Source organism: Amblyomma maculatum, chromosome 1 (genome assembly GCF_055883805.1).
Source record: "Amblyomma maculatum isolate TAMU_Amacu chromosome 1, ASM5588380v1, whole genome shotgun sequence".
Taxonomy (NCBI): Eukaryota; Metazoa; Arthropoda; class Arachnida; order Ixodida; family Ixodidae; genus Amblyomma; species Amblyomma maculatum.
The window spans coordinates 245,950,294-245,974,070 of record NC_139344.1 but is presented as its reverse complement, the minus strand read 5'-3'; the positions used below and the strand labels follow the sequence as shown (position 1 = coordinate 245,974,070).

The 23,777-nt window shown below is 49.3% G+C and overlaps 1 protein-coding gene and 1 long non-coding RNA gene across 2 annotated transcripts in view; one reads left to right on the top strand and one right to left on the bottom strand.

Moving 5' to 3' along the window:
- Positions 1-10,577: 10,577 nt before the first annotated feature.
- LOC146206149 (pfs47 receptor-like) lies at positions 10,578-22,710 on the bottom strand. Its single transcript, XM_084590774.1, has 3 exons — positions 22,587-22,710; positions 12,103-12,314; positions 10,578-10,964 (listed from the first exon to the last, which is right to left on the bottom strand). Exons 1-3 carry the CDS (start codon positions 22,597-22,599, stop codon positions 10,716-10,718), a joined length of 474 nt encoding a protein of 157 aa, XP_084446900.1. The 5' UTR covers positions 22,600-22,710; the 3' UTR covers positions 10,578-10,715.
- LOC146206146 (uncharacterized) overlaps positions 20,711-23,777 on the top strand; it is a 117,240-nt gene continuing 114,173 nt past the window's right edge. The window contains exon 1 of the long non-coding RNA XR_014704367.1: positions 20,711-21,014. This is a non-coding gene — a long non-coding RNA (uncharacterized LOC146206146). The remainder of the gene's footprint in view (positions 21,015-23,777) is intronic.

Sequence of the window (23,777 nt, the reverse complement as noted above, 5' to 3'; positions counted from 1 at the left end):
AGGAGTGGTGAAAGCACCGAGCCTTGGGGTGTACCCCGGCTCCCAAGAGAGATGGTGGAAGAATCTCCTGGACCGGTGTCGAATTGCACCGTGCGGTTCGTGATAAAGTCGCGTATATATGCATACGTCAATTGTCCCACCCCTATGGTCTGGAGGTTCTGCAGAATGGCTTCATGCCGTACATTTTCAAGGTCTTAGCGATGTCTAGACCAACTATGACTTTGGTGTCGAAAGTGCTGTGTGTCAGCTTCTGATGCTTGAGCAAGAGCATGATGCATGATGTCTGGGGCCGCAAGGTACAGTCGAAAACCAAACGTTGGGTCTGGGAATAGGTGATGTTTTTTTCTAGGTAACGAAGAAGACGGGTCTGAATTACATGCTCCAATAGTTTTTCTACGCAGGGCGTGAGAGAAATGGGGCGGAGGTTCGAGAGAGTAGGTGGTTTGCCCGGCTTGGGAATGAGAACGAGGTTGGCTCATTTCCACTCTTGCGGGGTGGCTCCCCGCTCCCCGCATTTTTTCAGAAAGTCTGTGAGCGCATCAACCAAGTCGTCGTTGAGGTTCTAAAGCATACGGTTAGATATCCGGTCAGGCCCTGCAGCTGAGTTTGTCTTGAGACGATTGAGATCGGCTCGTACCTCCGGTAAAGTGATGGGAGCATCTAAACGGACGTTTTCCTTCCCCTGATAAGGAGGGTGAGATATCACTGGTCCCGGGCGGATGTAAGTGTCTACTAGCTCTTGTTTGAGGGCGTCTGAGGTGCCAGTAAATTGGTGGAAGATACGCTGGAGCTCCTGGCAAACTTGGAACTTGCTCCCTTCAGGGTTGAGGATGTGACGGAGTAGTTTCCAGCGCTTCTGGTGTTAGGAGCCTTATCCGTCTGGTCACATATATTGTGCCAGTTCTGGCGTGTGAGATCTGCGGCATAATTCTCGACGTTAGTATGCACTCGGGCGAGCCGTCTTCGAAAATCCCGATCCCACTTGCGAGCGAGTTTGCATTAGGGCCTCCAGCTTGCGCTTGCGGTCCAACAGCTGGGCATAATATCTGTCGAAGTTTGGTACGGCGTCCTCCACAGCTACTTCAGCAGTGACATCTGCAACTTGTTTGAGGATGTCGGTTGACCAAGCGGCGATGTCTGTGATAGCTTGGGAAGAGCCTTGCTCTTCGCGCTTGGCGCGAAAGCAGTCCCAGTTGACCACATTAGCTGGAGGCGTACGTTGTCGAGTAGGCTCCTGCATGAAAATACCCAGAACGTAGTGGTCGCTGCCGAATGTTTTCCGAGCATTGCACCAGGTAACTGCGATCCCCGGTCCCGTAAAGGTGAGATCCGGGGTGGTGTTCTGGGAGACTCCCGTTCCTTTCCGAGTAGGTTGGTTGTTATCCGTTAAGAGGTTCAGATGGAGCGTGTGCCAATCGTCCCAAAGCACTTGGACTTTGTGCGTATTGTAGTGGTAACCCCATGCTTGATGCGGAGCGTTGACATCACCCAGAATAATTAGAGGCTGCCCTCGCGCTAGCTGCTGTACTCGGAGGAAAAGTGGCCCGAAGACGGTCTTTTTTGATCGGGGTTGGCTCTAGACGTTGAGCACCAAAAGGCATTGCCTGGTCGCACGAGAAGGTCGGAGGAGAATTTCGAGAAGGATATGGTCTGGGAAAGTGGAGTCTAGCTTATGCAAGAAAGCCGTAAGGTTTCGCTTAACCAGAGTAGCCATCTGGGCGTTTGCTCTTCCGGATGTGTAAGCCCGATATCCAGCCAATTTCGCGTGTTTCGCTGCTTCTTGAAGGGCAAAGATTTCAGGGGGGTCGCTCGCGGTAAAGACTGCTAAAGAAACGCACTCTTGCGCGCGAAACCCTGCAATTCCATTACCAGGTGGTAGGATTACCCGAGCGAGCCGCCATGATTAGGTTGGGAGGGGAGGTCGCTGAGAGATTTGGCGTCTGAACCGGGAGTGGAGTAATGCCTTCATGTTTGCAGAGGGAATCGATTGCCTTACCAAGAGATCCTAGCTGTAAAGCAAACTGAGAGCTGAGGGTGCGAAAGGAGTTCTCAATATGCTCCTCCAGTGACTGGATACGGCCTTGAAAGAAGACTCCCTGGGCTTCGAGGCGCGCGCGATCTGTGCGTGTATGTCTTCGGTTTGTGTATCGCTCGCGGCAAGAGCCTTACGTTTGTGGCATGACTCCATGGTTGAGAGCGTCATTTTCATAGTTATGCGAATGCGCTATTACATATATATATATATATATATATATATATATATATATATATATATATATATATATATATATATATATATAGTTCGGAGGCCTTTCGAGCTCGCAAAAGGGAGGCACGTGAGGTTTTCCTTATTGCGGATAACGGAAGGGTAATTTATGACGGTGCTCCCCAATTTTCCAAATCTCATTTGTAGTTTGAATTCAATATATGATGATCCAAGAAAATTTACTCTATATAATAATTGCAAGGAAAAATATTGCCTGCGTTGCAAGTAACAGTTGGCAGCTACATGCAACTGGTTTCCTTGGCCTACTTCTCAAATAGTTTATTCTTTAACGCTTGTGTAAATAGCTAGGACACCGGAAAGCATGCGTGTGCGTGCAATGATGTCTCATTCGCACAAGCATCGTGCGCGCGCGCGCGCGTGTGTGTGTGTGTGTGTGTGTGTGTGTGTGTGTGTGTGTGTGTGTGTGTGTGTGTGTGTGTGTGTGTGTGTGTGTGTGTGTGTGTGTGTGTGTGTGTGTGTGTGTGTGTGTGTGTGTGTGTGTGTGTGTGTGTGTGTGTGTGTGTGTGTGTGTGTGTGTGTGTGTGTGTGTGTGTGTGTGTGTGTGTGTGTGTGTGTGTGTGTGTGTGTGTGTGTGTGTGTGTGTGTGTGTGTGTGTGTGTGTGTGTGTGTGTGTGTGTGTGTGTGTGTGTGTGTGTGTGTGTGTGTGTGTGTGTGTGTGTGTGTGTGTGTGTGTGTGTGTGTGTGTGTGTGTGTGTGTGTGTGTGTGTGTGTGTGTGTGTGTGTGTGTGTGTGTGTGTGTGTGTGTGTGTGTGTGTGTGTGTGTGTGTGTGTGTGTGTGTGTGTGTGTGTGTGTGTGTGTGTGTGTGTGTGTGTGTGTGTGTGTGTGTGTGTGTGTGTGTGTGTGTGTGTGTGTGTGTGTGTGTGTGTGTGTGTGTGTGTGTGTGTGTGTGTGTGTGTGTGTGTGTGTGTGTGTGTGTGTTATGATTTTTAAAGTTGTGTTGCATATGACTTTTGCGCCACACTTGCCTTCATTGCGGCACTGCAAGTGATGCTGGGAAAATTTCACCAGCAGCGTTGCGTACTTCGTTACTAGTGGCGCAGCTCGAGATAAAACAAGCGACTTTATTATTGCCATCAGAGAATTGACGAACGGCTCAGACGGAATCAGTCTTCAGTTCTCAGGTGGTTCTCATCACCCATATAGAACTCTCATATGATGGTCAAAATTCGATGCCCATGCCGTCTTCTCAACAACTTCTAACACCTCCTCTAAAAAGAGGTACGGAAAGCCTTAACGACATCTATGCTGGCAGTTTGTAATTAACAACTAAAACTTCTGCAGTACGATTGCTTGCAGCCTTTTTTGTGCCCTATTCTGTTTGTGTTGTACAGCAAATGGGGGACACTGCTCCCTCTCTGCACTGCACAATAAACCTGCTACACGCTGTCCGCTTGAAGTTCCCGACAACTGTTAATGCTCTACGTACAGTTGTGAGCAAATGTGGTATACAACACTCAGCCGGTGACAGTGCTCGTCTAGCGACAGCGACATCTGCACATGCACGTGGATAAAAAGGGGCACCGCCACTATTGTCTCGATCTTAGATAGATGTTGCTAGATAAAGTTGGGATGCAGCTTTTTCGAGCTCCGCCACCGGCTGAGTGTTGTATAGATGTCACTTTTGTTCACGACTTACATGAAAAGAAGTATCAGTTATTTTGTTCTGTAGAACAGCATATCAAATCAACAAGCAACAAACGCGGCATCAGAGCTGGATGAAATGAATGGTGCAGTCAGTGGATAATTAACTGACGAAAAAAACTCGTGAAATGGCATTTAGGTCGATAAGAAAAGAACTTGTCCTGTACAGGAAACCGGTATAGCTCCTCGCGTAAGTGGCGTATAACCAGCAGGAAAGTTTTGTGTGCCCAGAAGAAGAAGAAGAAGAAGAAAAGAAGAAGAGGAGGAGGAAGAAGAAGAAGAAGAAGAAGATGATGATGATGATGATGATGATGATGATGATGATGATATCAGTCGTAATGGCTCATACGCACGGTAAGGGAATGGCCAGGGTACGCCAAAGCACACAAGCTGCATTTGCGTTGTTTGTACTGGGTCTCTTCCAAGGCACCTTTTTCTCTCAAATCCGCAGGTGAAAATAAATTTTCAGCTATTTTTTTTTTCGGGGGACTGTCGGAACTTGGTGCTTTTATTCAGCATTAGTTTGTTTCGGGATGTGGAAAGCGCTTGGTTAAGCATGCTGATATCAGCATTTTGATTGTTTCGGTAATCTAGCCATTTCCAGACGCCATAGCACAAGGGCTAGAAGAAGACGAAGAGCACGAGAAAGGCAGCAGCTCCCGCGTGCTACCACGCGCAGCAGAACCCTGCCCGACATCATCTGGAACGCTCCGCCGGGCGTTTACCGGTCCGCCCCTCTTCCCCGGCGTCTGGCGTCGGCTGGCCAAGAGATTTGCCGATCCCCGGTATGCATCAACGAGGGAGCGCCTCAGCATGACTGGGGAGCCTGGGGCCCGCCGTAAAGACCTCCAGTGGCCACGGCTGTCCTCCGTTGGGAAGCCCCTCTGAGACGCACTCGAGTAAAAGGCTTTCCGGGAATTGCTGAGCAGACATCGCGACCTGACTGGCTTAAGCTTCGACCGAACAGACCGCTTGGAGCCCACTTCACCGGTAAAGGTTCACCTGACGACAGCATGGACAGCGACGCCCGCAAAAGTTCACAGAAAGCCGGGAAGCGGAGTCGGAGTCCGGCGGCAAGCGACACCAGGGAGCCCAAGCAAAGGCGAGCACGCAATGCGGCCAAGACAGCCCCCGTCGGGGTCGACTCGCCCGCTGATACAGCAACGACCTTCGTTGGCAGGCCTACACTGGGTCGAGCGAAGAAAACTACCGAGGAAGCAAATGCTGAGCCTAAACACAAGTCACCATTTAAGATGGTAGGCCGTGTTGCCGAGGGCCGTTTGACGAAAAAGGCAGCTGACTCACCATACAGCAACCAGTTAGAGCAGTCGCCCCCTGAAAAGAAGGTCAGCGCTGGCCGTCGAAAGGCGCATCCCCCAAGCATCTCTTCAAGTCCCTCTTCGGTTACAACCGTTAAAATTGGCCGGCGAAGTGGGAGCCGCCGTCGACCACGCAGCATGTCGCGGGAACCTGCTGGAGACAGGAAACACTCGGCGAGAAGCCGCAAAAGATCCCGAAGCAGCGGTGGCAGGAGGAGGCGCTCCCGTTCTCATCGTCGATCGGGATCCAGTTCCTCCCGCGGCACTCGAGCAGGAAAACGGGCTGGGACGAGGCACCGTAGGTCCCGTTCTCCATCGTCAAGGCGCTCCGGTGGGCGCAAGCACGGAGCAAAGCGCCGTCACCATTCCACCAGTGAGTCCTCCCAAAGCAGCGCCCCGAAGAAGGGGAGGAAGACACGGGGACGTTCCAAGTCTCATGCCAGCACCCGAGGAAAGCGTAAAGCTACAAAGAAGTAACTAATCAAAGGCGCCTTTCAAAATTGAGGCAGAGCGATTCTAGCTTATCGGCAGTAACCTGGTTTAGGAAGCCAGTGTACAAAATCTAAAAGCTATTCGGCACGTCGGATATTCGGCCAAAAGCGTAAAATTGTTTTTGAAAGCAGGGAAATGCAATTAAAATCTATTCACCTGCTTTGACTTGTTTGTTTTCTTGCTTGAGTATAATGTAGATTTCAGTCATTTCATTGACCACGCAGCGGTGGGAACGCCAAATTAACTTATTTTTTAGTAATTCGTGGTATTTCTCAGCATCAAGGCTCTTCGCCTGCTGGCTCGATAAAATGTAATTGAAAATGACGGTCCACGACGCTTGGATCCTTTAGGAATCGATTGCTAGATTGTCAGGAGCTGAATTTCATGCCTGCACTTCGTGCTGCATGAAATTCAGCTCCTGACAATTTTTGTGGTCACACTTATTGCCGGCGCATGGCAGAGCCAATGTCGACAAAGACAAAGGCAAAGTTTCTGTGTCATAGAAGTTAGCGGCATTTATATATATATATTTTGCTTATTTTAAGTCGCAGCTTCCGTTTCTTTTTTTCGTCGAATAATTTTTATTACGAAAATTTTCGTCTTCTTTTTCTGATAAATCATGTCAGTTTGAGGTAGAAGTGACAGTTTTTCTTGGCATTGTTGAAGGGAAATAACTGGTCATATGCAACAGAAAGTATCGCACAATGGGTCTTATTATGAGGCATATTCGAAGAACAGAGAGGCATAATATCGAGATCAAAACTGTGAAAATTAAGTAAAAAGCCGTAAAAAAAACTTTCGTATAATTTTAGTTCTAAAATGTCGGGTCTTCGTGTAATGACTTCCCGCTGCAAAAATGAAAAGCCCACGCATCATCTGCCACCGTGGCACAATACGGAGGAAACTCTGGGAAGCGATTATTACCTACTCAACGTTAGCCTCGCCTCTATCAAGCACCACACTCGCCGGCAGCAAGCACGCACCATTTATTGTGCGCAGTTCCGTGCAGCGGAGACCCAGACCCTGAACCTAAAATTTGAAAACTTCAAAACATGGTCCCGCAGGCCGCTCACCAGCACCAGACAGGAGAAAATTCACCCACACATTGCAAACATCGTCGGGCACTCCACGCACAGATAATAACCTTCTCCATCTCCGAGACACCAGCCGAAGCATCAATTGGCGGTGGAAAAAGCAACACCTCTAAAGGAAACATAGAACGTAAACAGCAAAAAAAAAAGCACACACACAAAAAGTGACAGACTATGCTTAGGCACTAGCTTCAAGCAACTGGTTTAGGAGCACAACCAGCTCATGTGAAGCCTTGGAACCAGATCAACCTGTATCCGAACCTCTTCAAATTCCTAATAGACCCTCTCAAAATTCCGACGAGAGCAGCAACATAAGCTCAGAAAGGTCCTCAAATCCTTCCAAAGGACGGACGAAAATTTAATCGACACCCTTGACGACGCCTACCCCTGCCCCTCGCAAGGCTAGTTGATTGCCCTACAGATTACGGAGGCCACTACAACACATATCTCGACCGCGACTTTGACATCAATGAAACACAAGCCGCATTCATGACACTCTACAGGCCAGGCGACTGGGCGCACTGCCCCAAGCCACATGGTCTCCGTAGGCCTCGTCGCAGTCCTCAACAATGGAACACCCCAGAATCTCTCACACAATTATAAACAGGTGTTGGTGCTTCTCACCGCAATAATAAAAGATAGTAGACCTGACCTTCATTCCGAAACCCTGAAGGGAAATTTACATTGCTAATCAGAGCGTATTCCCCCATATATCATGCGCGCTTAAACTCGTGAAGAAAGCGGTACAACTCCACTTCTCCCGTTACACAGACAAGAAGAACCGCCTGGCCCAGCGTATGTTCTGCTTCGAAAGAAAATTATTAACCCAAGATGTCATCCTGCAAACAGACATGTGGTCGTCGACTCCGACCGTAAACGATGTTCCCGCTCCATTCTGGTGCAGACTTAAAGTGGGAATATGATAACGTAAGGCGCTGTGAATCTAGGACAACCTCAACAGCAAGCAGTGCAAGCCCCGCACCTATTACCGCACCAGGGAATTGCTGCAAGATCGCCAACTGCTAATCTGAGTGGGCGACACGTGTTCCAACCCCATCCACATGGGCACTAGTGGCATGCCACAGGGGGCGGTACCTCCTTTTTCCTTGATCTCTATCGTGACATCTCGACATCGGCTTCGAATAGACGAAAAGGAGTGGGTGTACCCCTGTTTCATAGATGCGTCAATGAATCTGGAGCGAACGTACGAACAACGATACGTGGTGAAGGGAAGTCGCCTACCGAGTCACTGGTCATGATCAAGGCAAGGATGCAGTGTGCTGACAGCGGCTGCTCAAATGGCACAAATTGTTTAGAGACGGCCGTAAATACGCCCAGCTAAGCAATGGTACGGGTTCCCGATACGACGGCTACTCACGCCGATGATTGTGTGCGTGTTTTACAGTCAATCCCGGATATATCGAATACAGATATATCGAATGATATCTTACATCGATTTCCAAGAATATCCCCTTCAAAATCTTGTGCAAAAGTGTAGGACTCGCACTCGCATATATCGAGCTACCACCCAGCGAAATATTCGTGATATCAAACCTCAAACCGGGCCACGCCCCTGAGAGGTGGGCTTGTCCTAATGGCGCCCTTACGATCATTTTTCAAGCGCGGTGCAGGGTCAACTGCTCAACCTCGGGCTCCTCCTGAAGGCGCTAACATTGTGAAACCGCTTGATGAGAAAAACGCCGAGTGCGCTTCAAAGTGGCCTTCTGTTTGCTGTGCTTGTTTTCAACGCGACACTGCTGCCATGCGAAAAAGCCAGAGTTCAATGCATCGGCTTTTATGCAGTGAAGCTAACCAAGGTCTGCGTTGTTTGTCGCGTGGCCTGCTTCGCTGCTGACGGGAAGGGAGAAATCACCTGTACTCGATTTTATCTGAGGTAGAATAGTGGTTATAGTGTGCCCGCAAAAGAATTACTCTTCTTACGATTAACGGTGGCGTCTACAAAAGCACTTTCCGCAGCAGCTTTGACATGAGCCCCAACCCCAACGGCCCACGTGCTGTTCAGCTCTCGGCGCTAGGTGCGCGAAAATTGGCATTCTATTCTCCCATATGGCACGTGAGGGTGCGCTCTCTTTTTGGAGACTGGTACGAGGTGACACTCGGCGCGCGGGTACGCTACAGGGGCTTTAGGGTACGCCCACGCGGTTCGCCACTGCCGAGGCGAGCTGTGGGCTTCTCGTACGCCGACGTGCAGCACAACGCTACGGGAAGCGGTACGCTAGCTTGGGCGCACCATACAAACGCTTCTGTGTGAGAGTAGCTCGTCTCTGGCGTATTTTATATATAGAATTATCGATATATTGAACTATTTTTCGATCCTCTTCAAGTTCGATATATCTGGGATCGACATAGTGAAACCTAATCGGTGTTTGAAGGTCCTTATGATTGCTGAAAAGTTAGAAATTCTCACGTGTGGCTCTCGGGAAGTCCGCACGCAAAAAAAAAAAAAAAAAAAAGAACTGCACGCTTTTATGTATTTGTACTGTTTAATTGCGTTGTCTGTCACAAAAATTAGGCTTTGCACAAGAGAAGCCTGAATATCGGTTAATTAGACGCGCGGCAGTGGTGCCGTACGCCGCATTTCATTCTGTACTGGCACGAAGTCGCCGTTTTCAGAGTCGAACCTCTTTAACTCATCCATTCTTTTCTGATTCACGCAGTCCACGGACGTATACCCACTCAGTCACGCGTTTCTGAGGAAAGCATGGAAATTGTCTGTGATGAGACGAGAAGGGCAGTCACGGGTTTTACATCACAGATATTAGCAAGCCATGGCCGGCTGCGGTGTTGCAATTAAGCGCTCTACCGGATCTACCATTCACGAACATGGCGGATGCCGCGGCATTTGCTAGCGCTTCTAGCGCCCCTTGCAGATGACGTCAGGGGAAACCCTTGGCCCGATAAGATAGGCAGATTACCCGGAGCAACGAAATCCACGATGCGTGGACAAGAAATCTAAGCAACTTATGAGACAGGCAGCTCTTTTTCAACCCCGCGGTGATATTTGCTATATCTGTGATAAGCATGAAAAGAAAGTTGGAAGCAGGTATTGCAAAGTATAATCACCAATAAACGAAACAGCAGAAAAGCCTCTGTGGACTTAATGTATGCTGATAGTAATAAATGGTTAAAAAACGTTAAATTCTAATTCGATTTTGCAAATGTCAGGAGGGAGGCGAGTTTCGGGTTCTATATTTAGAGCAGAAAAAGCTGTCTTGATGGCGGTGAAGCGAAATTATTGTTAATACCAAAGAGCACAAATATTTTGTGCTATTAAACGGGACGTAATCGTGAAAAGAAGCTAAAGCTTATGCCTGGGACACTATTTCTCTCGAACAGCTCCAGGAACATCCCCATCATATTTGCAGCTGCCCTTGCCGGCCGATAAATGTTTCTGGAAATTCCAGAGACGTACGTACGTATACCGTTCCAAAATGAAGTCTGAAATGCAGCCTGACACTGTCCAATTCTTTGTCGAGTGCCAGACTCTTCCAAAGCACCTACCTGATTGACTGTCACATCCACTAAGCTTTCGCTGCTCGACAACACAACCCCTTAGCAGTTACCTAAGTAGGAAGCCAGATGAATTCCCCTACTGTGACGTTGTCACTTACGAGTAACATCTGCGCCTCTTAAATATAAGAGTCGCGGAAGTTGTCCGTAAGAGTATTTGTTCCTCGTGTGCCCAAGAACTAACTATTTTCTTTCAGGTCAAATAAAAAAAGACATCGTCTCAGTATGGTTTATTGTCACTGGAATGTAAAACGAGATCACAAAGTTCCAGGTTTAGCCGTGGACAGGAGTAGCAACAACTCTCACGACGCGTCAGTGTGTGGCCGTGGCTGTTAAGCGAGAGTGGGGTGGAATCAAAAATTGACCGTCTGGACGACCAGCACCTCGTAGTCAGAGTAGCAGTGCTCCTCGCCTCCGTACGGAATAGAGAGGCAGCGGCGGGAGGGCTGTATCTTGCCGATGGTCAGCGTGCCTTCGTGGTAGGTGCGGCCAATGTAGAGAGGCTCGCCGGAGGCACTTATGCCGCCCTGGACGGCACCCGAGGGAAGTACGCCGTCAGAGGCCGGCACCCAGGCGAACGGGGTGCCCTCCGAGATCAGAGCCTGCGAAAGAGCGCACAGTGAAAAATGACTTATAAGCAAAGTTTGTCTTCAAAAGTCTTTACAATCCTTACCTGCAATAAACGACTGATTTTGTGCAATTACAATCGAACAACCCTGCATATCAGTACATCAAACGAGTGGCCCCTCGTTATTCTTAACTACAGGTGTATTCATATTTATGACGATTAAGCCCCGTCAACATGACTTGTATAAATAGACCCCGATCGGACACCCATTCAATGAAGACAGTTTTTGGCCCTTTTTTAGTTTGTATTATCAAGGCTGCCCAGTGTTATCGTCTTCCATCTTATTCATCTTGCCCTAAGATTTCCATCTCAGCTGCATTTCACAAACTCGTATATTATGAACAAAGCTGACGGCTCGGACACCCCACTGCCCATTCCCTGACTCTATCCCGCCGCGAAGGCCAACTTGGGGCAACCAAATTTGAACCGGAGGCGCTAACGCTTGCCATCAGCCGCAAATACTCCCAATAATTCACACGATACTGCAACCACGTGTGTTTATTCAATGGCAGTTGAGTGTTCGTGGCGGTCATGCGTGGCCTTATCCGTGTTAATTATTTCGTGAGCTGGCTAGCGTTGATCGCTCACCCTAGGGGTAGCAGATGCAAATGTTTCCGCAATTTTTTGGCCAACATTATATAATCAGGGCAGACTATCTCACTGCACCTCTTTATTCATTTTGTTTAACTGTGTGTAGCATGCCACTTATCTAAAATCTTTGCGCGATCGGGTAAATAGATACGTCCAATCTCAGTCAATGGCGAAAGCGCCCAACAGGCTCACTTCGAAGCCGCGTAGTAGAGCTGTTGTACTCGTGGAAATCCAAACTCTCGGAAGAGTGTGTTCCCATCCCATCACCAAAAGAAAGCTCTGTCAGTGTATTTTTTGTTCACTTAGTTCTGTTGCCTGGGGGTAATTTTTATGCTGTCTTATATTCCCTTTCGCTGAAATTCCTCGTGGGCTGCAGTGTCTGTAAATGAAAAGAAATGTGCTCAGTTGCTCTGTATGTTATGTAGAAGAGTCATGGAACTTGAAAACGTTCCTCGTGAGCTGTTATTTAGAGACCAGAATAGTTCGGAGAAACTGGACTGGACGCATGGTTGTCCGCGCACCTGGTACTCCTTGTGGCTGTGCTCGGCTCCATCGTAGGCCACGTAACAGCAGCTGTGCGAAGGCACCACCTTGCCTGGTACCACTTCGCCGTTGTGCACGGCGCGGCCGATGTAGATGGTCTCGCCACTGTCCTCACCGCCGGGTACCGCGTTGTAGGGGATACGGTTCTCGAAGCATATGACCCACTCGCACACGGGCCGGTAGGTATGCGCTGCAAGGTGTGGCCACGTTCATAAAAACGAGCGAACGTGGAAATACTCGCACCGAGTTCGACTTGACTTTTTGTGAACTTTAGAGTTTCGCGATACTGTTTTAATCGAAGAGAAAGCGCGGAATTGGGGCGAACTGTCATCACCCCTATACGGAACTTAAGAACTCGCGGATAAAGGGACGCAAGACAAATGCTTTGGACAACAGCCGTCATCCGCCCTCAATGCTCGCTTTATTTTCGTGGTGAGATTCTGATACTATACTTTGTTCACTAATGCTATTCATGAATGTGAAAATGCATGTCGATCTGCGCAAGAGTGCAGCCTCGGGCACTGAGACTAAATGACACGCGCGTGATTCGTGAGGCTGCGGCTGTTAGACCAGTGGATTCACTCCCAGCCAGCGCACGCGCGCCGCCTGCTGTCCGCAATACTGTGCAATAGCTGATAACAAAGATGAATACATGAAGGGCTACGATGGCGTGCGTGTCGAGAGCGATAATCTGGTGGCTCTCTCTAGCCGCCAAGGAGAACGTACCGAGATTTGACGGCATCGCCCAAGGTCAACGTACAACTGGTCGCGCAACTCGGAAGAAAACGCGTGCAGCTGCCTACTGCCAGCGGCATCAACTCGATGATGAGGGCTCCTGCGAACTGTGAGGCAAATTACTAACGCACAGAAAATAAGATCTGCCAGAACTCCAAAGAACTAGAAAGTAAACATAATATTCGCGCTCAGGAATGAATGCCGTTTTTGTTTCTTGCGTAAGAAAAAACGTGTCACGTTTTTAATAATATTTTAACTTGTTTCTAACGGCCTCTCTCGGCCACTTATTATCTGCTGCGTAGTTGCCCAAAGCTCAGATATGGTTCAGACTGTTCAGACCAAAGCTTCTTTCATCCGCAGAATGGGTGCGTCGTCGGCCCCGGTTCAACGTTCATCGTTGCGTGCTGCGTACAGAGTGGGTTATCTGTAACAAACAGTCAGTATTTCATTCTGCTGGTTTTGGTAGAGCTTTACTGCAAGGCGAAGACTGTCTGTGCTCGATGAGAAACTGATTGCCGCTGCATGTGCGCATTTCCGGACGATGGGACAATGCTGCGTCACAGCTCGGCGGCTCGGCTCGGCCTCCCAGGCACGTCGCATAAGTGGTGGCTTGTTTTACGGATACACGTCTGCATGAGCGGCGTATCGCTGCATGTTTTAATTGAGCGGTGAAGGTGAGATTTTATTGCCCCCAAGAAGCGTGTCGCATTGCTCAAAGCCTTCCGTTCCGCTCCCCTTGCTGCGTGTTTTGCTTACTGCGTCGTATTACCGCACCAACGTTCGCTGAACGTGTTTTAGCTGTTATTACAGTGATGTTCCTATTGTCAATGGGATCTTTCTCATGAACATGTTAAATGCTTAAGTTTTAAATTTGTAACCTCACATTGACTCCTTTCAGTGGCAAATGAAGCGCGAGTAAAATATGAGAATCATGAACAGGGCAAGATTTATTGGAGCGAAGCTATGTCGTAGATATTTTCACTTCTCAGACGCATTAACTTCTAAATACTAGCAATCCCAATTTGAATTGCTTACCTAAGCTCTTATAGGTTGGCGTTCTAGTGCTAGCGTTAGTTATTCCGTTCGTTTGTTTTTGTTGTTCTTTGACGCTGATATGTATACTTTGTTTGTTAGCAAGATCTTTTACCCTTTTATAATCTCACCGCGTCTCGTTTGGAGACCTACGCTCAGGTCATTTTGTTATCACGAGGAGTTTATGAAGACCGTGACGAATGAGTGGTGGTCGCTCTCCTACACTTAGATTTCATTGTCGTGAAGCGTCTATGTAAGTAATCGTGAATTAATAAAGCCTGGCTTTCTGTGCAGCGCAGCTTCACTCATTTATGCCCTTAGTGAAATGCCTCAAGCCATGTGGTTCTATCCATGTGCTTGCCGAATTCACTTGAAGGCCCTTGTTCACAAACGTGCCCGAAGAAATAAGCCCCAGAATGCGTTTACATGACGCGCGACGAAAGACTAGGCTGACGACGACGGAGGCAGAACGATGCTATGATAAGGTGGTTAAAGATGCCGTAACATTTCAGTTAACGTAAAACTTGACACTAGAAATCCATGTCAAGTAAAGTTGGCTGAACAGTTACGGTGTCCATTTTTCTGCCTTATCCGAGCATCGTTCTGCCTCCGTCGTTGTTGGCCTTGTTTTTCGTTCACAAGTAAAAAGACAAATTCCCCGCCAAAAGTACGTCACTGTGACGTCATAAGTAACGTCACGTGTTTGTTGTGCCTCACAGTTCGCAGGGGGCGCTGGGAAACTAAAGCCTCGCTCAGAGTCGACACGCAGGCTTCTATGGGATGTTACGTTTCTCCACCTACAAGTGGGACAGCGGACGCGGCCACCGCATAGCAACAGGCAGAACCGCGAGCGGATCGGCCATTTCGACGCCGTTCATCGGCCGCGCAACGCTTCCTCCCGCCGACAAGTCTCAGCGTGTTCCTGCCACGCGCCAAATGTGTGTGCGTGCGTATGTGTGCAAAAGCTGGCCAAGCCTGGAGATCGAGGGAAAGTGCGTCGCCCTCTCCTGTCTGCAGGAGGTGGAGGAGATGAGGTCGGAACACCTGCGATTGAGTCATTCGTCGTGAACCAACATGTTTGGCTCTCCCTTTCCTGTGAGGGTTTACCCTTTCCCTGTGAACTGGAAAAACTATAAAAAGCAGCGGCCGACTCCGCTGGGACAGAGACTACTTTGACGCGCCGTTGTTACGACGCTAGACACCAGCTGTGTGAGAGTGTCTGTAATCTCTCCGGGTCAGCTGCACTGCCCGTTTCTTCATGATGTTGCAGTAAAGGTTGTTTCGTTAAAAGACGCCTCGTCTTTGCTGGCACCTTTGATGCCGTCCGCCGTCCACGGAGCCGCCAGGCCAACGCTACCGAGGGGCCGCGTGCCGCAGCGGTACGCTACCACGGCGCTCGCGACCCCCAAACGTAAGAATTGGTGGCAGCGGTGGGATGACCAAGCCGTAACCGTGGTACGTGGGACGACGACGACCAAGCCGTAACCGTGGTCGGAGGAGCCAGGCGATACCATCGTCCAACGTGAACAGCGGAGGTACGAGGACGACCAAGCAGTGACCGTGGTCGGTGAAACGAGCCAGGCCTGACCGAGGTGCAACATCTGGTGGGAAGAGCGGAGATATCCGAGGCGTGACTCGTGAATCAAAGCAGCTCAGCGGAAAGGCGGGAGCAGTGCAACGAGCCCTGTGTGATGACTGGTTGCCTGCAGCGGAACGACTGCGTTGGATTCTTGGCTGCGAGGTTTGGTGAGTGCGGGACTTTCTTCTACTGAGTTTTGCCAGGCTTTTGTTAAGTAGAGAACAGAGCTGGTAATTGTGTTGTCGTTGTTGCTGGGTTAATTGCAGCAAGGCAATAGTGGGCAGTAGAGAAGGCAGCACTCGGAACAGCCATGGGTTTGGATTTGAAGTCGTTGCGCAAACCGAAATTGCTGGAGCTTGCGGAGGAGTTGGGTCTGAATTTGTCAGACAGACTCAGAAAACCAGAAGTGTTAAAGGCTATTCTTGCATTGGAAGCTGAAGATGACGAGCTTTTGGAATGCCTTGAGATCATTGAAGAACGTAAGGAAAGGCTAGAGAAAGAGGAGCGAGACCGTCAATTCGCTATGGAAATGAAACGTCTCGAAATAAACGCGGGACGCGCTGGCAGTGCAAGTTGGGCTCACGGTGCAGGAGAACGGGAATCGTTCAAAATGAGTGACCTAATGCGGCCGTTTGAGCTTGGAGGGGACATTGGTTTGTTCCTGGTTAACTTCGAGCGAACGTGCGAGAGGCAAGGGTTTTCTCGGGAAACGTGGCCACAGCGCTTGCTCACTTTGTTACCCGGTGAGGCGGCAGACGTAATCGCTCGCTTGACAAAAGAGGAAGCAGAGGATTACGACAAAGTGAAATCAAGTCTGCTAAGAAAGTACAGGCTGTCAGCAGAAGCATTCCGTCGGAATTTTCGGGAGTATGAGAAAAACAAAAGTGAATCGTATACAGAGTTTGCCTACAAGCTTATGTCAAACATGTATGAGTGGCTCAAAGACGAAAAAGCGTATGGTAACCACGATAAGGTTCTGCAGTGTTTCGGGCTAGAACAGTTTTACAGTCGGTTACCCGAGAACGTGCGGTATTGGGTCATGGATAGGCCAGATGTTAGTACGGTGGATAGAGCCGCCGAGCTAGCTGAAGAGTTTGTGACGCGTCGGGCTCGTGGAGCTAAGGACGGTCAACAGGGGGAATTCGGCTCTAAGTTTGAGAGGCCGAAGTTCAAGCCCTTTAAAGCTAAGGAGAATAAACGTGGTGCGGATGCGAGTCAAAGCAGTCCGGCCGACGATAAAGCGACGGTGGTAACCGAAGCCGAACGGAAAAAGAGGTTCGAGGCAAGGCAATCGCGCGTCTGTTATACGTGCCAGAAGCCTGGTCATTTTTCGGCACAGTGTCCAGAGACAAAACCAAAGATCGTGTTTTTGTCATTATGCCGAAGTGACGAGAACATGAAGCTTCTCGAACCTTACACTCGAGACCTCCTCGTGAACGGGAAACAGTGTCGAGTGCTTCGCGATTCTGCGGCTACCATGGATGTGGTTCACTCCTCTTACGTAGAACCAGAGATGTTCACGGGTGAGTGCGCGTGGATCAAACAGGCCGTGGAAGCTCGCAGCGTGCGTTTGCCAATAGCCAAAGTGCTTATTGAGGGACCTTTCGGGGCACTTGAGACAGAAGCGGCGGTGTCATCTGTGCTTCCTCCTCAGTACCCGTACCTCTTTTCAAACAAGTCCGATCACCTCTTGCGCGAAAATGGGCTTGTGTTTGGAGAGGGTAGCGTACAGGCCTTGACCAGATCTAGAGCTCGGGAGCTAGCTGCAAAAGCGGTAGTACCGGAGAGGTGGTCAAGCAATGAGAAAGGGTCGAAGGTGCAGCACGCTGAGATTAAGACCACGTACGCCGTAGACACAAGTGAGCCTGAAAAGTCAAAGGTACCAGAGTGTGAGAAACAGCTTGGGGAAGCGGCCGAGCAACGTGACCGCAGTAGTGAGCCGACCGATTCTCGAACAGAAGAGTATTGTGTTACCTTGGTCGAGCCACTAGCTGAGACGATTAGCACAGGATTAATCGGCGAGAAGTCCGAAGTGACGCCGTTAAGCGAGGTGAACTGCATGCCAAACCAAGTAGCTGCAGGAGATACAGTTCCATCAAATGAGTGTGGGGAACTGGTAGTAACTGAACAGTCTCTCGAGTCGAAAGCAGAAGCTTGTGTAGAGCGCGACGGAGATGAAAATGAGCTAGGAGAAGAGAAAATTTCGGTTTCCGAAATAAGCTTCGTCGTAGAGCAGGGCACGCAGAAAAACGAAGTGCCGATCAGGGAAACTGCGCAGCCCGCGAATTGTGATCAGCCAGGACAGACCGACGAGGAGTGTGCGTCCGCTGTAGAGAGCGAGACTTGCGAAGGCGACAATGAACGACCAGAGCAAAGTCAGAATCGTTCGTGCCCCAATACCACGCTAGGTTGTATTCGCGAAAGCAACCCCGGTGCGAACGCGGACGTGGCACATATGGCCCTCACGCAATCCGAAGCGCCCCAGCTGTCGAAAGAGCTTGATCGTGCGCTGGTTAGCTCTGAGCGAGGCGACGCACTGAGTGGCGAGCTGCCAGAGCAAATGCCTAGAAGGGGGACTGATGCGACTGACGTCAGCCGTTGTTGTTCGGACATGTCTGGAGGTGAGTCATGCGCTGCTGGCCACGATGCATACGCGGCACCACACTTTGACCACTCAGACAACACCGGTGTCCTACTAGCTCCGGTTACCGCTAGCTTGCTATAGCTCGCGCCGAAAGAAAGTAGGACTAGAGTATTCAAGTGCTGCCACCGAAAAACGCGGAAGGGCAGGCACGAGAAAGAATGCTGCCGTCGTAAGAAGAGCAAGCTCAAACGGTTGCAAAAAGAAAGCAGAAGGCTAGTATTCCAGCGCTGCCGACGAAAAACGCGAAAGGGCAGGCGCGAGAAAGAATGCTGCCATCGTAAGGAGAGCAAACTCCAAAGATTGCGAAAAGAAAGCACAAAGCATGTGTTTCAGTGCTGCCGTAGAAAAAAACGGAAAGGCAGGCGCGAGAAAGAAGCGAGAAAGTTGAAGCTATCGCGAAAGAGAAAGCGACTATCCCAAAGGCACAAATGCGCCCGTGCAAAGAAAATGCGTGATTGGTGCGCCACACGTAAGGAGAGGGATAGATTGTTTAGGAAAGTGAGTGACTTATGCTCATGTGTTTCTTTGCACAGACACAGGAAGGTACGGTTGTTCCGTGAAACGGACAGCCGAAGTTTTAGTGAAAAAGGTGATCTCAACGGTAACGCCGATGGCTTAAGTCGAAGCCCATAACGTGAGAAGAAGCCTCAGTTTTCACTTCTTGGTGTTTTTCTTCCTGGCATAGGATTTTGAACATCTGTATTGTATTATCTTTGTTTGAAGTGCTGTTTTGAAAATGCGATTTTCAAATTTGTGGACGCGTTCCAAGTGCTGCTGAGCTGCCCTTTAATATTGATGGGGGCATAAGAGGGAAAGAGTCTGGCGGAACTTAGTGAAGTTTGTGCCGTGCTTGCTGGCTGAACGGTTGAGTCTAGCGTGGTTGTGATGCTGTAGGTTGTCAGAAATCTCCCCTGAAGACAAGTTGCAGAGTGCCTTGGAAACCGGACTTGCCAAGGACTTCTTCAGGCAGACTGGCTCAAGAGAAACAAGAGTCGGACGAACCCGGCTAGCAGCAATATCCCGATCCCTCCGGACAGCGGATGCAGTCCCCTGCCCTTCGGGATCTCCCTTCCCCGGCGGGGCAGTCTGTTACGTTTCTCCACCTACAAGTGGGACAGCGGACGCGGCCACCGCATAGCAACAGGCAGAACCGCGAGCGGATCGGCCATTTCGACGCCGTTCATCGGCCGCGCAACGCTTCCTCCCGCCGACAAGTCTCAGCGTGTTCCTGCCACGCGCCAAATGTGTGTGCGTGCGTATGTGTGCAAAAGCTGGCCAAGCCTGGAGATCGAGGGAAAGTGCGTCGCCCTCTCCTGTCTGCAGGAGGTGGAGGAGATGAGGTCGGAACACCTGCGATTGAGTCATTCGTCGTGAACCAACATGTTTGGCTCTCCCTTTCCTGTGAGGGTTTACCCTTTCCCTGTGAACTGGAAAAACTATAAAAAGCAGCGGCCGACTCCGCTGGGACAGAGACTACTTTGACGCGCCGTTGTTACGACGCTAGACACCAGCTGTGTGAGAGTGTCTGTAATCTCTCCGGGTCAGCTGCACTGCCCGTTTCTTCATGATGTTGCAGTAAAGGTTGTTTCGTTAAAAGACGCCTCGTCTTTGCTGGCACCTTTGATGCCGTCCACGGAGCCGCCAGGCCAACGCTACCGAGGGGCCGCGTGCCGCAGCGGTACGCTACCACGGCGCTCGCGACCCCCAAACGTAACAGGGAGTTACGCTACCATTTGTTCTACCATGCATCGTCTACGTGAATGTTTTTAGCCGACCGTCACGAGAAAAAAAAAAAAAAAAATCTGGGCACATTTCCTTCTTCGGCTAGTTCTACATAATGATCAAAAACAAAACCGAGAAGTTTGACAGTTCGGCGCAGCTACTCAATCCATTCTTACAGGGCATGCACACCGCTCGGCAGTCCTGTGAGTGCACCTTTTATCTCACGCCACTCTATCGCCCCACGTCATATATCTATTGCCAACGAGTGTGGCTCTATTACACAGTCAAACGAACCCATAAAAATGGAGCTTGCGCGGAGTGCGCATGCTAGCAAAAACAGCTATAGCCGCATGTGTTCAAAGTGCAACGGCACTAAGAGGCGGCGCTGTAGGCTGCGCGTTCTTGCAAGAGCCGCGCATTGCCGCGTTCCCGATTTTTATCGAGAGCATGACGTCACTTACAGCAGCATGAGGTTTGAGATGACATCTTTGTATTATCGGGCATCGTGGTTCACGCACAACTGGCATCGCTTTCAAAAAAAGCTATACCATGACAATTCAGAGGGCAGTGCGGTGTCATGGACTGCTAGTCGATTGCAATTGGAAAACTTGCGAGAGTAATAGTCAGTCATTGCTGTCCGCGGTATGCCAGTGCTTGTGAAGCAGAAACTGCCTACTCGCTTCCGACTCGGTTCGCATCACGATGCACTGTTGACGTCCACTTTCATGCCCTCACCCTCGCGTCATCGCAGGTCACAGCGGAAGCACTGCATTTGAGTGCCGCGATAACAGCGTGTGAATGCCACGTATACAGCCAACACCACCTAGAGAAGGACAGCGCAAGCCCCCCTTTCCACTAGTCCTACGTCACGACAGGGAGATCTGGGGATAGATCGGCAGCGCCGAGCGCAAGCGTACGCAAGCAAGGCGATCTGGAACGACTCGGCCTGAGTGTGCGTGTTTTCAGACTGTGTTTGCTGTGTTCCAAATCCGTGCTATAGTGCCTATCCGTGCTGCATAGGTGCTTGCGAGCAAGGTATCTACAATGTCTGGGCTGTGTTGTGCGTTAAACTGTCGCTCTAACTATGCCAATGGATCCAAAACGCAAGTGTACAAGTTTCCGTCGGACTTTGCTCAAAATTCAGCGTGGACAAAGGCTGTGCCGTGAAGTTCACTGTGGTAAGAAAGCGTTCTTGTTTGTTTCCTAATAGTCGTGCTGCTATTCACCACTATTTGATTTAGCACAGTGTATTAAAGCGTAGGCGTGCCCATAGCGAGCACACAATTTGGACAGCACAGCTACTAATAACCGAGTAGCATTCGCCCTGTTTTGAGTGCGGAACAAAATTGTTTTGCAACCTAAATTATTTTCTTATGGAAACAATTTCATTTCGCTACTCGCCACGTGATCGTAGTTGCCGTAGTAAATGACTGGTTTAAAGTAATTTTTTTTAAATATACACAGCACAACAAACATAGGACAAGCGAGTAGACGGGAACATAGTAATAGTGGTTTATTCCAACAATGCCGCCTCGAAAACTGCCGCCGGCGGAAATAAAAGGTATTGAGCAGGGTGGTAGGTGGAACAAGAACAAAGCCACACTAATGGCGAATTACAATGGGCGACCCAGAACAAGTTTCCTTCCTCCACGAAACCGAAGAGGCGCTTCAATAGGCTATTTAGCTACTAAGTTTTGACTGGGTCGAGACGGCGTGGTCCCTAGACTCCCTAGTCACCGATTGGATTTCGCCATAAATGTTGGAAGAATAGAAAGAGGACTGGAAAGAAAAAGTCCCGCAGAAGCTTGTTCAGGATCAAGTGCTTTATCGCACTGAGCAACGCCGGCCACGCACTTCGGAGCCGACGTGACCGGAGAATACGCTGATGTGGAGTCAAGGTGAGGATTGGCTCAGCAGCCAAGGGCGATATCACTCAGCCGATACCGGCTGGGAAATCTACACAAACGAATAGTGATAAGAATTACCGATGCGGCCACTCTTCATTTCACTCAGCATTCCATCCCTTGCTTTCAAGAGCGCGCACAAAGGCTTGCGATAGAGCTTTTCGTCAGTTTCGTTGCTTGACTGGCAGCGTGTGAGAACATACGCTTGTAAGGTTGCAGTTGATTGTGTCTGCGGTGAACTCAGTGCTGTAGTCGAGACAACTCGGTTGCTGAGCGCAGATAAAAGGGGACGCTGGTGCTGTGATAGCACAACAAAAGCTGTCTGCCGTTTAGGTAGAGGGAATACAGGTTACACTCGAGACTCGAGTCGTATTATTCGGACACACGTTAAGGGGAAATGCAGAATTTCAAACTAATGTAGGAATGAGATTTTGCTGCCCCACAAGCCAGCCTCTAGAAGTTAAAACTAAGCATACATGATCCATTCCCACCGACCTTCGTTCTGCTACAGTGAACTAGAATATTATTTCTGCCGTCGAGGTGCCTTTGGCGTGCCTTACACTCTAAATATCGGCATTATGCGGCATGGTAGGTAATGCCACGTCTTGCAGCTACACATGGGGGCAAATGGACGCTACAGTGGCGGGATTCGAAATAATCAGACTACTTGGTGTTCATTACTGTCCGCTGACATCGCACGTCCAATTTCGTAACCTGCAAAGCTGAATCCTTTCATTTTTCATCTATTCCGGCTGTTACTAGTATGAAAAAAAAAAAAAAGAAATCAGCGTGAAACTCATGTGACTGCACACGCAAGCGCTCAGAATGAGAAGTTTCAGCACTCACCTCCGTAGGCCATTGTGTCTCAGCCGAAGGGCACCGTAGGAAGACAGGAGTGATACAGACCGGCACAACGGCTCGCATAAATAGAGGCGCCTAAGATAAGAAGTAGGAGAGGGAAGTTAAGATAACCACCACTGCGGGCAATAGTACCAAGAAGACGCAACGCTGTGGCAAAGTTTGACGAGGATCTGACGTTGGAGAAACCGGCGTATTCTGCTTATGGGCGTGCCGTTTCAATACAGTGCTTGATCAATAAAAAAAAATAATAAGATTGAACATGGGCTCGAGTTGTGCGCCAGAGAGACGGCTTGACAGGGCCCTGGTTCATTCATTAGCTTAACGCTCAGATTTTCTTTCCTTTGATTACGAAGGACCTAGTCAAACAGTCGAAGGACTAGCAGATGAAGGCCCAACGACGCCTCCCTTTCCTCGTTCTTCGTCTATTTAACAGTCTTCCTTTTAACTGGACCAGGGGCAGTAATTTCTAGTGTTCCATTTCCTATTTCGCTCCTTGTGGCCCATCTGACATTGGTTGGGCCAGCATGACAGCAGTATCAGACTAGAACAGCGAGAACCCAGCCACATAAATCATGAGACTGCGGTTCCCGCCGTAGGCGATAGCCGTCGCCACTATCGCCGCATACATCGGCTAACCACTGGTTACGTCATGCAGTCAACGCTGAGATGCAGTAGCTAATGGTCGAGTGATCCAGTCGCTTTCCACCAACGCTTGAAAGCCGCGCCTTCGTCAACTAAGCAGTGCCAGAGGGCCAAATCGATCCAAAATAGAAAATGGCACGGCCAGACACCTCGCAAAGAACGGTATGCACATGCTTTTATCTTTAGTAATATGGTGACGATCATCATAATGTATCGAAACGAATAGCAATTTAACTCAAGCTAGTACAGTCTGTAGTACGCTGATGTCTTGGACATTGGTATCTAATAGCTGTACATCAAGAAACTTTAAATAATCGTTTCCTAAAAAAAAAAAAAAAAAATGAAGTTTAAGAGTTAGTAATGTGTCATAAACGCAAGGTATTTAGCTAAGTGCCTCCGCTCAGACCTATAGAACAATGTACGTTTGTTGAGATCGTCTTGCCTTGTTTTCAAAAGTGATACGGATTCTTATTAAACAATTTAATTTTATTAAACGAGAACGGAGGAATCGTAACTACTTCAAGCCACCCACTG

Bases quoted from the DNA above. Each gene is read 5' to 3' on its own strand.
- LOC146206149 (XM_084590774.1), bottom strand. The intron at 10,965-12,102 runs GTGCGCGGACAA...GCTCTTTCGCAG, and splicing joins ACAGCCACAAGGAGTACCAG to GCTCTGATCTCGGAGGGCAC.